At 39.1% G+C, this 14874-nt stretch overlaps 1 protein-coding gene across 2 annotated transcripts in view; it reads right to left on the bottom strand.

The window, feature by feature from the left end:
• The window catches only part of atrx (ATRX chromatin remodeler), a 30379-nt gene extending 19036 nt beyond the window's left edge, over positions 1-11343 (bottom strand). Inside the window, exons 1-21 of one of the 2 annotated variants that reach the window (XM_044039891.1) lie at positions 11138-11343; positions 9470-9531; positions 9308-9357; positions 9098-9210; positions 8911-8991; positions 8679-8788; positions 8494-8561; positions 5981-8151; positions 5522-5591; positions 4952-5118; positions 4682-4846; positions 4455-4569; positions 4263-4359; positions 3862-4038; positions 3115-3256; positions 2644-2753; positions 2135-2281; positions 1807-1984; positions 811-948; positions 516-691; positions 284-401 (exon numbers count right to left, since the gene is read on the bottom strand). In XM_044039891.1, coding sequence (XP_043895826.1) covers positions 284-401; positions 516-691; positions 811-948; positions 1807-1984; positions 2135-2281; positions 2644-2753; positions 3115-3256; positions 3862-4038; positions 4263-4359; positions 4455-4569; positions 4682-4846; positions 4952-5118; positions 5522-5591; positions 5981-8151; positions 8494-8561; positions 8679-8788; positions 8911-8991; positions 9098-9210; positions 9308-9357; positions 9470-9526 — 4450 coding nt within the window. In that variant the 5' untranslated portion in view covers positions 9527-9531; positions 11138-11343. The remainder of the gene's footprint in view (positions 1-283; positions 402-515; positions 692-810; positions 949-1806; positions 1985-2134; positions 2282-2643; positions 2754-3114; positions 3257-3861; positions 4039-4262; positions 4360-4454; positions 4570-4681; positions 4847-4951; positions 5119-5521; positions 5592-5980; positions 8152-8493; positions 8562-8678; positions 8789-8910; positions 8992-9097; positions 9211-9307; positions 9358-9469; positions 9532-11137) is intronic. The other variant, XM_044039892.1, reaches the window with a different exon arrangement.
• Positions 11344-14874: the final 3531 nt, after the last annotated feature.

Raw genomic sequence — 14874 nt, 5'->3', positions numbered from 1 at the left:
TTACACCCAGCCAAAACGCCACTCCTGTAGTAGGATTTAGCCTCATCCTAGACTGCATGTTTTCCAGTGGAATTTCAATGGAATTTAGTTTTAGTCCAAGACTAAGCTAAGTCTATGTCTAAGCAATCAGACCCGATTCTTTTAAAGCCCTGCTAGCAGCCCCTAGTGGCTTTGCTGCTCATAACACCACAAATGATCACAATAGTTAGGACCAAGCAAGAAAGTGCCAGTGTCATTCTGAATATCATTTGCTTTTAAGCAACAATGAGAGCATTGTCCTCACCTGTGAAGTGCTCCACATAGTACCTGTAGAGTTTACACTGGATTGGAGTCATTCTTATCGACAGCACATATTCATGTTTCGGAGGCAGGAACTTGGTGAGTGCAGTGTAGTCCTTCCTCTGTGGGAGGTAAAATCAAATTAACACTTATAAGATGACAGCGAGATGACAAGAGTATGTGGTCAAAGAGAATCTGTGTCAACTATAGAAGGTGTTCATTTGTTTGTTTTTTACCTGGACACAGCCAGCCAGCATCTCATAGAGGATGTGAGCTCTCTTCTTCATGATCCGAACATCTTGTAGTGTGGAGTCGGCGCACTGACCATTCTGGATGGGGTTAATGAAGCGATTCCTGAACTCTTTAACTGATCCAAGCAAGTTTTCCTTGATGAAGTTGACCATGCAATGGTCTTGTAAGGAGACAAAGACTAGTGTTTAGATACATCCCCAAACCCCCACAAGGATTTTCTACATAAAATCTCACTGTGTGACTGACAACAACTATGTCTTTACAAGCAGGGATTCTCACATTCAATAAGGTTGTTTTGCAGAGGGGTTCCAGTCAGAATAACTCTCCTCCTCGTCCTGATAGAGTTCATTGCTTTGGACACTGCAGACGCCTCATTCTTCAGGATATGACCTTCATCACAAATGACCAAGTCTGGACCTGGTGAACGATAAAAAAAAAAAATCACTTTTTTTGTCACAAGAGAAACACTTGAAAATATATGTGAAACACGATAATTCATCATTGGGCTAGTTAATATAGTCACAACAGAAGGTTTATGGAATTGTTTTACACCATTACAGAATCATGCTACGGTTGTCATGTTCAATAAAAATGACGCTTTCCTAGCTTTACATTTCACTTCAGATTAAAAAGGATACTTTAAGCTTAACAGAAAAATTTATGGGATTTATACTGTATTGATAAACAATATATATCGATATCAAACTATAGAAATTTGAAGTTTATACGAGAAAGCAAACTAAACTCGATTTACAAACTATGATTAGCTTTGAAATTTTGTGGCTTCCAACCAGGTACTATCCTCCAGCAGGCAACATATTCTGTCAATATGTTTATTATTATCTATATCTGCGCTGCTTTTTCTTTGTTTTGACTAAGAATGGATTTGACAGAATTGAGGAGAAAGATTTTGAATTTACTTCCACTGATAAGACAACAGGAGTGTAAAAATAAAGTGGTCAGTGCATCATTTGAAACAACCAGGAGTGCAAAGAAAGAATGTGTTGAATATGAAACATCTACATGGAATTGGTGACTACTTAACACCAAGTGCGATAAGGTATGACTGCTTCCATGACATAAGAAAAAGGTGAGTGACACAAGAATTAAGTGTCGCACAAAGACGTAGAAACCAGCTTGTGTTGCTGTTTTTTATACAAGGGTGTAAAATGTCAAATCTTATTTTTAACCCTACACATAGTTGAAATGCAGCAGATCATTTTTTTCTTTTAACTTAATCTCTTGTATGAAGCAGTTCAAAAGACAGCACAGTACCTGGATCTACCAGTGTCTTCTGAAAGATCTCTTTGAGCTTTTTGCTCTTGATGTTCCTGCCCTGTGTCAGGTTTCGGTACATCTCGTAGCCCATGATCATAACGCCTCCCGATTCTTGCCATCGCTGGAGAGCATATGATCGCTCCTGTGGCCTTTTTACTGTGGCCAGCTCAGTCACCTGTTAAACACACCAAAGACCATTAAGATGCGCATGGATTTTGATATGAAATAAAAGAAATAATGTCCATACAAACACACAAAAGACATATACTGTAATTAAGAAAAAAAAGTGAAACTGATAAATAAATAATAAAAAAATAAAAATTACCTCTAAACTCTCCTCATCTTCCATTCCTTCTTGCCACTTCTCAAACTCATTGAGCCAATTCAGGACAGTGTTCAGGGGACAAACCACCAGTGCTGTGGTGAACTCCAGCTTCTCACAAAGCAGCAAAGTATGAAGGAATGTCACCACCTACAGGGCAAAAAAGAAGCTTACAGTTAACCATAATGACAACACACAAGACAGACTCCACTCGAAATGTACCAGCCCATACAGACAACATTTGACAACTATTTTAACATTAAAAATTTAATTTTGGCTGAAGGGCTTCTAAATACAGGTGTATTAACCAATACAGAAACATAAAATGTTTTCTGACAATTACCAATGCTGTTAATTTAGGGCAGCTGTGGCTTTGGGAGGTGGTCTAATAAATGTGTTTAGCACTGTACATAGACACAGACGTGAGCATTACAGTGATTGTTTTGTTTATTTTACCTTTTTTTTGTCATTTCAATGTGTGCAGTTTTAGTTTAAAACTCTCTCCTTTTTACCTGCAGAGTTTTTCCCAGGCCCATACAGTGAGCGAGGATACAGCCAGAGCCAGCAGACTTTTCAATCTTCTTCATAGATTCACAGCAGCAGTCCCACATGAACTGCACCCCTGGATCCAAACACAAAACACATAGGGGCCGGATTAGTGAAATTGCATTTTGCTTTAAATGCTCATCCTATTACCCACATATGTACAAACCATTCCTCAAAATTACAAGCACAACAAACAAGAAACAAGAAAGGTCCTGGCAAGAAACCACCCCTTCTAAAATGAAATGTAAGGTCGAGTATGCGTGCCCAGAATGCTGCTCTAACACAGACCTTTGTTTTAGTATAAATAGAACCATGGCCATTCACTGTATGCATATGTGGACATGCATAGACATGCATCTGCACACATGAAATGGGTAAAGTGTTACCCAGTCCTTCTGCCCAAATGTCTCTACGGACTGAAATGACTTTGTACCTACCATCAACCTGGTGAGGTTTCAGCTTCGTGACAAGGTTCCTGTGCACCTGCACCAAAGGCTCCTTGGTTTCTTCATCCTCATCCAGCACTAGTTTGGTCGTGATGGGACACGTCATCTGGGAAGACTCCTTCACCACAATCACCTGAAGAAAGATCCGAGGCAGGGAAGGGGGAGTCATGAAATGAAAGAAAAATTTGATTTGACGACTTTTCTTTCTTACGTCCTAATACTCAGTCGCGCTTTTTCAAGTTCACGTTATTATCACTATATATACACACAAGTGTACCATTATATTATATGATTCAATAACTTCTTATAAACAAAGATTTCAAGAATGACTCAATTTAAATTAAGACCCACAAATGCCAGAGCCTAATGCCAATATGTGAGATTATGGAGTAATACATGCACATATTGGCACGTTTCCCGTGCAACAGTTCGGTACAATATTTATTTATTTACGGTATCTTACTCTTTGGATACCGATTGGGCGACAGAAAAGCTCATATAAATGTACATGTAAATATACATACATACATACATACACACACATATACATATATATACACATATTTATATACATATATATAAATATATACACATATATAAATATATACACACACACACACATATATACATACACACACATATATATATATACACACACACACATATATATATCTACATATATGTACCAGTAAGATATAACCCGTGTTTCGTGTCAACATTGGGATGTCTCGTCTTTACCTCTCGAAGTTTCTCCCTCAGTGCCTCCCTCTCGGCTATGCGTTTCCGTCTCTCCTCCTCTTCCTTCAAAGCATCTCTTGTTTCTGTCCGCAGCTTGTCATCCTTCAGGATTTTCCGAAGCTTTTTTCGTCCTTTTTTACCGTCTTTATCATCGTCGTCATCACCTTCTTCCCCACTCTGTGAAAATGAACATGAAGTTTAGACTTTAGTTCTTCAGCCCACATGAAAAAACATAACACATCTTATGCTCAGCAGCCAAGCAGCCCCATGATTCATTCGAGTTTTCATTATGATCCCCACAAAACAGCCTCAGGAGGGAGTTCAAATAACATTTTGTGTGTGTCATGTTTGACTTGACTAGTAAATGTTATTTAGGTCCATCTCTTGCACCTGGCATGTACCTTCTCATTGCTGGAGGAGGAATCCTGAACTTTGATTCTACGACGCTTCTTCTTCTGCTTGTAACTCCGTTTCTCGTCGTCCTTCTTCTTCGCACTTCTACAAATAAAGCAGGAACAAGGACATGAGATTACTCTAGATTGAGTGGCAGTGAAATAATGTGCCACATTTGGTAGGACGCTCTCGTTTCTCACCTTGTCTTTCGGCGCTTCCCGTCATTTTCCGATTCACTGACCTCCTCGCTTACTGCCGACTCTTCACTGGACTCTGACTTCTCAAAGTCTGAGTCTGCAGAGTCATCGCTGCCCACTGATAGTCAAAAGACCAAGTAACAGGTTGACTGCCAGTTTCAAATTTCACATAAGCGTATACATTGTTTAATATGACATATAGAGCAAATGAAATAAAATTGAATACGAACCTTTACGAGTTGACTTCTTGCCACCTTTGCTCTTCTCTTTACTGGAAGCTTTCTCCTCTCCTGATTCACCTTCACTCAGTGAGAGTTTATGACGAAGCAGTTTATGGCGGCGACCTTGTTTCTTCACTTCAATGTCTGAACCTGAATCATCTGAATTGTCATCATCTGAAAAAAAAATAGAGGAAAAAATAAAAATTACAAAAACACAAGAAAAGGGTTATTTGGAAAAAAAGAAAGAAAAAGAAGTCTGTATCAGCAAATGCTTGGTACCTTGCTGCTCTTCGTCGTCGTCGTCATCATCCTCATCATCATCATCCTCTTTTTTTGCTTTTTTAGAGGACTTTTCATCCTTATCTTCTCCTTCATTATCAGAGGAACTCTCTGCTCCCGAAGAATAGTTGGATTTTATTTGGGCTAGAAGCATTTTCTTTGCAATCCTTTTAAAAAGAAAATAAATTAAAAAAAAAAATCACAAGATTAACACTGCTTCCTCAAAAGGAACAATATAAAAACCATATGATTTGTTTTATGTAACATTTACTTTATAACTACTAATAATATACCAATAATATCAGAACTGACTGAGGAAGCATTCGCGTGTGCAAAGTGTAAGTGTTTTTTTAAACAATATTGTCGCCGCTGCCTGCAACTGTCATGACATAAAAAGAATCACTGCCTTTGTGCAGTGCAGCCGCACAACGACAATATCTAAACACTGTAACTGAGGAACATAGTGAGAGTCACATGGAGCTGATGGGCTTAAACAGCATTAGGTGAACTCATGTGACAATGGTTTAAATGTAACATTTCTAAATATTTACGCAGTTTTGAAGTATGTACCTGTTTTCAGGATCATCATCGTAATCCTCTTCACCAACCTGAGAGTCTTCTTTACCCTCCATTTCATCACCTACGCATCAGAATAAAATGCACACATTAATGTTAGAACTTACAGTTTGAAGTAACAGTTTGATTCCGTTCAGACCAGGTGTTAATCATCTTGGCCACATGACATTGATGCACTTACATTTATTAGATGTTAAATGCTCATGGGTGCATTTTAGAGTAACTGGTGGGCAAAAATCTTCACACCGCTGAGCTAAACTAACCATTTACTTGCAGCACAGAAATGACAAGCAGCTCAATATTCTTATCTAGGTCATAGCATGCAAGCTAATAAGTCGAATTCTCAAATTAAACATATGAACATTATTTTCTTTCAGGTGGACCAAACTGTGTTTATTAGCCAGATGCAGAGCCGAGCGCCACATAACACCTGACCCTTTAAAACTAAATTACCTGAAGACTGATGGAAGGGTCCGTTGCCTCCCAGCACATTATCCTCCACGATTGGCTTGATCTTTTGCTCATCGCTGTCCTCTCCAGAGCCACCTTCATCCTGCTGCTCCTCATCATCCTCACTGGATGATGACTTCAGCTTGAGGGTTGATCTGGAGCTCCTTTTCTTGCACTTTTTCTCGTACGACCTTTTCCGATCTGCTGCCTTCCCCTCAGGTGAGTTTTTATCTTCCTCCTTTGTTTCATCTTGTTTCTTAACACGGCTTGATCTTCTCTTGGCTGTGCCTACTTTACCTTTCGTCTCCGAGTCAGAGTTGGAGGAGTTGGAGGAGTTTTGTTTCTTCTTCTTGGAAGTCTTCTTACTCTTCTTCTCCTCACCGGAATCTGAGCTTTCAGACTTCCTTTTTCGTTTGGATGCTTTGTCTGCATTCTCTGAGACTGTGTTGTTTTGCTTAAACAAACGCTTTTTAGCACTTGTGCTTCCCTGTTCCTCATCCGAACTGTGGCCTTCTGCCGCTTTTTCTAGCAATATGTGAGGAACTTCATCCGAGTCAGAGTCCACTGTATTTTTTACTGAAGCCATTGTCTGCTTTTTATCCTCTTTTTTTGAGTTTTTGGATGGTTTGGCCTTTTCTTTAACATCTTCCTCAGACTCTGAATCAGAGGACTCTTCCTTGCAATTGTTCTCAGCCTGCTTCCTCAAGGGGGTGGTCTTAACTCTGCTAGAGCGACGGCTAGCACGTGGGCTTTCAGACCCATCAACTGTATCAGCAGACTCCTCCTTCTCCTCTCTTTCTTCTTTACACTTTTTCTGCACTTCTTCACCTTTTTCTCTGTTTGAGGACCTGGAGGACCTTGGACTACGGGTTGTCACGACTGGTACGGGAGTCAGTTTGACTATAAGGTTCTTTACCTTGGGCTGGGGGTTTTGAGAGTCTGAGTTTCTATTTGATCTTGCATCAGTGTTTGGAGCTGCGTCACTCTGTGAGAGCATGGTGGAATCTGCCAGACTCTCCACCATCTGAAAAAGTTCTTCAGGCACAGACGGGGGCACAGACATGATGTCGTGATCCAAGGACATTTCCCCACCTGACACTAGTCCATCGTCACAGACCTCGGTTTTTATCGTCTTTTTGGTTTCATCAATTTCTGTTTGGCTGTCTTTCATTTCAGCCGGACTTGAAACTTGATCATTGTCCACCACGCTCTCATTATGCTGCTCGTCTTCTGGCTCCTGGTCCAGAACTTGTTCTGGCCCTTGATCCAGCTTCAGGTCTGAATCCTCATCCACCTCTTCATCTAGATCCTCAGCCACCTCCTGATCCGGATCCTCAGCCACCTCCTGATCAGGATCCTCAGCCACCTCCTGATCAGGATCCTCAGCCACCTCCTGATCCAGATCCTCAGCCATCTCCTGATCTGGATCTTCAGCCACCTTTTGGTCTGGACCCTCATCCATGTTCTGGTCTAGTTCCTCAGGTGTGTCAGCATCAACAGCAGCCGCCACCGCAGTATTCATGTGGTCATTTTTTACAATGGCCACAGGACTAGTAGTCTTTTTCACAACACGTTGCCCTTCGTTCCCATTCTGGAACTCCATGCTTCTGAACTCAGGCTCCAAAGCCTCCTCCAAAGCAGTGTGGGCCTTCTTCAAATCAGCAAGTACGGCCTGGAATGCTTTCAAATGCCGAAACCTGATGGATTTATCTCCCTGATCCACAGCCGACTGCTGAATGAACTGGATGAATGTATTGTTGAGACCAGTTGTAGTTTCAACAAGTTTTTTTGTTTTCTTTATTAGTTCTTTGGGTACCTGCAGTTTTTTGTAGGTAAAGGACATAGTCCCTGTGGCTTCTGTGTGTTCTTTTCCATTGACAACCACTTTGTGCTCATTACCTGATTTATTCTTGTGTCTCTTGCTTTCGCGTTCCTCTGTTTTATCCGATTTCCTTTGCTTGTGTTGCACAACTTTCTGTTCTTCCATAATAAGGTGACATTTAGAGGCCAGATCCTGAAGGGGATCCGACCTACAGACATAGCAGTGCCATTTTGAGTTCTCATCAGTAATGACTGACAGCTCCTTCCTGCCCAGGTTGCGCAAAATGCACTTCTTGCAAAAAGCATTGTTGCAGTAATCACAGCAGATGAGTTTTCCTCCTTCAGCACACCACCTGCAAGGGAGAAATTTATTTTAGTCCATAAAGCAAATAAAGAATTTGAAATATAAAATCGCCCAGATCATGTACATTAACTTTTCCAAAACTATAAGCAAAGATCAAGGCAAAATTTATGACTGAAACAAGCAGATATGTCAAAATATAAGCAGTAATAAAAATATGTATACATTTCATTGACAGACACTCTTAAAAGGGTCATTCACACATCAATATTTCTTATGTATGCAAGCTGTGTTTTTTAGATATGTCATCTATACTTTGTGATATGTAACATATTTATTGTATATTTGACAAATACACCATTGTATTTTGTTTTGTTGGGTGTTTCTTGTATACCTGCACTGTTCATCCATCCCATCAGAGTCTTTGCTGATGTCATCACTTGTGTAATACTTGTAGCATGACTACAGAAAAGGGAACAGATATGATCACTGATAAATTGTCAGAAAGGTAAGGAGGAACGTTCAAAGAAATGTCAATAATGTAAAATAATTAAACATATGTATATGGGGTGTTCCTACCTTGCAAATAAGGACTTTGAGTGCAGGATGCTCATACACAGAGTTGCGCTGGAACTGGTTTACTTGTTTTCCACATGCAGTGCAGTTAACCTTCTTCTGCAGGGCATCATCTGTTATTAGAACAAAGAAAATCAGCTGAGACCATTCTTTCTTTTTCTCACTACATACATAATTTATTACTCATTCATGAAGATCCCTGCACAACGTTTTCTAAATAATGTAATACACCTACCAGTATTTTTATGTTTAAAATCCACTCTGAGCTTCATGGCACCTTTATTTTCATTGCCAGCTGGCCTCATCACGAGAGTGCCTGAAGAAAGACAGCAAAATTGTATCAGCGTCCGATTAAGCATCAACAATGCAGCCACAGGCAGAATGGATTGCTATGGTAAATACAGTAGCTGCATTGGTCATACCTTTAGACGTGTTATTGTCTGAAGGATTGTCAGAGCTTTCACCTTCATTTTCGCTTTCAGCAGAGGTGTCGGATTCATTAGGTCCAGTGTGCTTCGCTACAGTAGTTGGCTTCCTAAAACGAGTTAGCACAAAAAATATAGATTTTAAACAATGTGAGATATGCTTTTGGAAAAACATGATAAAAAACATTTAAGTAAGCTGGCACTCACCTCCTGCTGCGAGAAGAGGATGGCTTCATGTTTTCTGTTGAGCTACCAGGCTGACAGGGATTTAAACATTTATTTTACTACCACAATGGCAATAATAAACAACATACATTGTAAACAGAGATGTAAGCACATCATTTGTCTGCAAAGAAGCGGCATACTTACTTCCTCTGCTTTTTCTGCCATTTGATTAAGGTTTGAATCAGAAGATGCCAGACTCATATTACCTAGAGAGACATGTGAAGATTTGTTTCCTTTAATAACACATCAGTACTCATTGTACCATAATTAAAGATTAGACTACATATAAAAAAAAAATATTGTACATTTACTGTAAACATGCAAAACAAAAATACTACCAAATATTTTGTTTACTGTCCAGGTGCTGATCAGCACTTCACTTCTTGTTTGTTTTTTTCCTTTAAAATGAAAGAATGTTAAACTTCAGAAGTTGTTGTCATTTTCAGGTAGCTAGACTCTACAAATGTAGGGATGCAACAATTAATCGATCATTAATCCAATAGTAAATCGATCACCTATTTTGATAACTGATTTGCCAGTTAACATTTTCAGTGTTTTATCAGCTTCTTAAATGTGAATATTTTCCAGTTTCATGTGCTCCATTTAACAAATAAATCACAAAAACTGAATAATTTTGATTTGTGGACAAAACCAGACATTTGAGAATATCTTCATTTCTAGGTTTTTATATAGGACCTTTTATGAACCAAACATGGGACAGATTAGTTGATTATGAAAATAACCGTTAGTTGCGGCCAAATATGTAATACACATCCAAGATATTCTAAGGTAGCCCTCTCAGATATTGTTATTATCTGTTATATTTATAAAATATGGCCAAACTGCTCATTATGTATTATGTCGGGGTGTAGGCGGTTGACAGCGGCAGAGTTTATAGTCTCATAGGAGGACACGAGCAAAACCCGATTCGGAGATAAGACAACAATGGAAGAAAACACACTGAAGTGTTATAATACCATAATTGAGCCTAGCGGTGCGCTACCTGCGTAAAACACGTGCATTTATTTTCAACACATTACACGGATACAGAGGTACCCCAGTTTAACGGCCGTTCAGCGTCATCATAATGTGCTGTTTAGAACGCCGAAAGATGTATTCAGCTTACATTCAGTCCTTCTCGCAGTAGCCAGGCCTGAAATATGTGCAAAACCTAGTGGCATTCCTTAAAAACAGAGCACACTCGCCCAAACTAACAACTCCCACTCATACATTTGCTGCTGCTCGCACCTTCGTCTTCCACTGTTTAGACAACACAGGAACTCCTGATTCGGGGAAGCTAAGCGCAAGTTGACGCTGCTAACATTAGCGGGTTAAGCTGTTGTCGCTTAACCAGGCGAGTCGTTCTCAATGCCCAGATTTTCCTGCAACATGACTAATGTATGCATGAGAAAGAACATGAGATGCACCGAAAAAATGCATGCACGGGCCTTCCGTGCCTGTGACGATACCGTGGCGCGAACCAAACAGCGCAGTAACCGCAGCCTGTCACTTCCTAGCTGCATCCTAAGTAGCAATCCAACATTTGCCTACAGCAAAAAAACAACATATTATATAGGCACAACAATCACTTTTTTATAAACACAACCGCACTGACAACACCCTCGAATGCGCACATGTGCCGCTACATTTGCGTGTGTACGAACTTGTATGTTGCCGGTTGCGCAGCTAGTCGCTAGCTGCAACTCGGCTAGCATAGGTTGCTAAGTTGGCCCGGTTCGCCTCCAGTGAAAGCGGCACAGTTATCAACGTGAAATGACTTGTGCAAACAAACACATGAAACTGCGCTCCTACCTGCCGATCGCCGCCGTCATTTCTTGAGGGACAGAGGCGCGTTTAGTCTTTGTTGTTTTGTTAAGGAAACAGTTCGATCGAATTTGCGATATCGGCGGTATGATGGCGAGAAAAGCCCGTGAATACCGAAACAACTCCGGTCAGGGCAGACAAAGCCAGGTGACCATCTTGCCGGATGGCTGTGGACGCAGTAAAATGGCGCATCTATCCTAAATCCTGTGTGATTTCCTATTGGCTGAGCGCTGCAGACGGTCTCATAATCGGAATGGTTCGGGTTCACCGAAGACCACCGACGTCTCTGTACGTCAGTTTTATATATACATACATATATAAAAAATATACGCACATACGTTCACATCTATACATACATGTATAGATGTATATGTGTGTTGAGTGTGTATGTATATATAGACATTTACATACACATGTCAAATATAAGAAATGTTACATGTTTTTTTGGTGCATTTAAATAGAAAAAAGAGAGAAAATAAAAATGAAAACCTACGATACAAAAAAAATCCATACAGTGACACACACAAGATATTTACATAAGGTGCAGTGGGTTAAAAGGAATTCTTATATCTCAAATATGCATTTGTCAACATTAATATAATGACAGCATATGTAAACATAGTAGATTAAAAACAAAATGTATTCCTATTTACTTCACTTTCACAATTTCTAAATTAAAAGAAAAAAGTAAAATACAACACAATTGTGTAGTTATACAGAGTGAAACCCAGTTGTGTTCTGTGACTTGTTGGTTCAGTCTTTCAAATCTGCACAGGATGTGAAAACAACTTGAACATCTAACTGCATATAACACATGCCCTATTATCTATAGATTTATAATTTTGTTATTAATGTATAATAAAATAATAAAATGTTGTATGTGTTATTAGAGTCTATGGATTAAAATGTAGATGCATTAAACCAGGTCTAGTCACAATGCAAAAAGGGTTTGGAATCATTGGACTATGCAGCATATCACATAAACCTGGAGCAGGATTCTAGATGAATTATTGTGCTGTGAAGTTTAATATAGAGAAATCATAACTCTCCACGTCAGAGAAACATAATTGCTGTACTGACTGTGTCAAATAAAGTGCACTGCTGTGAATATTGTGAATCTACGTGATATTACCTGAAGATGGGGCTCTTACTCAATGTTTGTGTGTTGGTGACACGACAATGAATCTCCCACAGCATCAATGGTAAATGTAAAATGTGTTGTGAATGTGTAAGTATTGGCTGAAAATCCTGTTTTACTGGACAAGTCAAAAGAGAGTTTATCTATGACTCTGCTTTTTCTGTTATAATTCAAACTGTAATTATGTTTTGATATAAGTGCTTAATTTATGCATGTAAAATTTAAAAGTGCCAACATAATTAACAAACGTGTATTTATTATTGTTATTATTTTCCTATCACCCAGAGTGAAACTGGGTCACATTTTCCTCCTCTTACTAATGTGTGGAGTTTAGAACTTTTTTCCATATTTATAAGGACATTTCTAAAGGTGAGAGACCACAGATCACAGAAAAATGAACAGCATCAAGTATAAATGTCACACCGTTTTCCATGATCAAAATGGCACCCACTCTTCATTTTAAGAAAAGGCTTGTGCATGATATGCAAGTTAGCACTGATGAAAGTAAAAGCCCAACAGAATTCCCCTACAGGAACCCTGAGCAGACAGTCAGTCAGTCATCATCTAACCGCTTTATCCTCCACCAGAGGGTCGCGGACCCTGAGCAGACAAAAACAATGAATTATAACAATAATAATTTTTACTATAATAACAATGGCAAGGATGTGAATAATTACGTTTATTAATTAAAAAAAACAAAACAAAAAAAACCCCATCAAGTTAAAACCATGACAAGTGCCTACACACTGACACCTCAGTCATTTAGCAGAGACAGGAAAAGCCCAAGTGTCACCAGTGATAACCTGGTTACATTAAAACATGCTGGTTCATTGAGGAGAGGCTGAACACGGGTCATCGTTCATTTGACCATCTTCACCAGTGTTTTTTCTGCTGTTACACTTCAAAATGTCATTATATTCAACTGTCATCACTTCACTGTGAAATCATAGTATTTGGTCATTACATGAGGCGCGAACCCCTGATGTGTTCTTATTTTTTCATCTTCAATATGAGGAAACTTTGAGGTCTTCACCCAAGATAATGATCAAGTACTTGAGCTGATAATTAATAGCTGCTTACTAATACATAACCAAAAAGCCCATGTGGAAAATTTGATAGTAAAACAGATACACATCATTGGTTTCCTCCTCTGACGTGTGATGTGCTGTGGTCTGTGTGTATATGTAGCATGTGTGGAGCATAGTCAACTCACTCTGCTCATCTTGACAGTGTTGACTTGTAATCTCGATCATAGACATGAGGAAATTCACTGTCCAGTGCTTTGCAGTGATGATGATGGTGATGATGATGGCGATGGCTGAGGCGGGTCGCGTAAAAACACTGAACCAGCGGAGAGTCGTTCGTGAAGAAGCAATCGCTTTGCAAAACAAAACGATGGCGACGGGGATGGTTGAAGCGAATCCTGTAAAACCTGCGTACCTGCTGAGATTCATTCATGATGAAGCAATGGCTCTGAAAAACAAAACGGTGAACTGCATTTCTATATCTATCACTTTGTTGTTTGTTTAATTGTGTACTGACTTTCTTATTCTGTTTTTTAAGCTGCCAGATGTATATGTGACATATAAAAGACACAGTGGGATATGCTGGGTATGTATGCAACCTTTTATTATTACTGATACGTATGCATAGTGATTTTTACACTCTGTGAGAACTTTGAATCTATTCATTATTCACACCTGTCTACTAGCTGGACAGCATCACTAACTGCAACTTTTCTCCATACAGACCAAGTTCTTCTGTTTGGCTTGGGAAACACTGGATACTGCAAATTTAAACGAGATGGAAAAACTGAAACGTCTCATTCATAGATACAACAACGCGGTAAAGCAGAACTTTGTGACTCTTTGCTGACATTTGTTATTAAAAAAATCAATATTCTCTCTGTCACTTGAGTTCTGTATTCAAGTAGATTTCTGTTCACATGAAATTAAGTTTTTGATGTTTTCATTTTCAGTATGGGTTCGTTAACTGTGCCCTGGAAAAACATCAATCTCAACTAATGAGATTTCTGGAAGACATCATCTCATGCTCATTTCACGGGCCCATTCCACATCCACCTAAGGATCACACCTCAGGATCACATTAACTTTTGGGAGTGACCATATCATTTAAGTTATTGTTATTTATTAGAAAATGTGATATTTATTTTCTTGCATGTTTTTGTAACAATATTTGTATGCACAAATAAATTATTATATGAAATCAGTTTGTTGTCATAATAGTTTTTTCCACATCATGCCTGATTTAAGTCTTTTATTTGTCAGCGATGTATCCAAATCATTCCAGTGTAAATGTTCAGTAAACCATTTACAGCTTTTGACAACACCAATTACTTATCGAGTTTATAGTTTCTCCAAAAAATAGCAATTAACAAATCTCCTTATGGCTGTTATGTGACAATAATGGCCTCAATCACAGAAATTTCTGTCAAAAAACTTTCCTCCCACATCTTGAACATTACATTCAAGAACTCCCCAAGACTAATTCCACTGAATTCAAGGGCCCGACACATAGTATGAGATATGAATGATGATCATTTATAATCAGTTATAACACTAAGCAG

This window comes from Solea senegalensis, linkage group LG12 (assembly GCF_019176455.1).
Source record: "Solea senegalensis isolate Sse05_10M linkage group LG12, IFAPA_SoseM_1, whole genome shotgun sequence".
NCBI classification, from domain to species: domain Eukaryota; kingdom Metazoa; phylum Chordata; class Actinopteri; order Pleuronectiformes; family Soleidae; genus Solea; species Solea senegalensis.
This window is presented reverse-complemented; position numbering and strand designations above follow the sequence as displayed.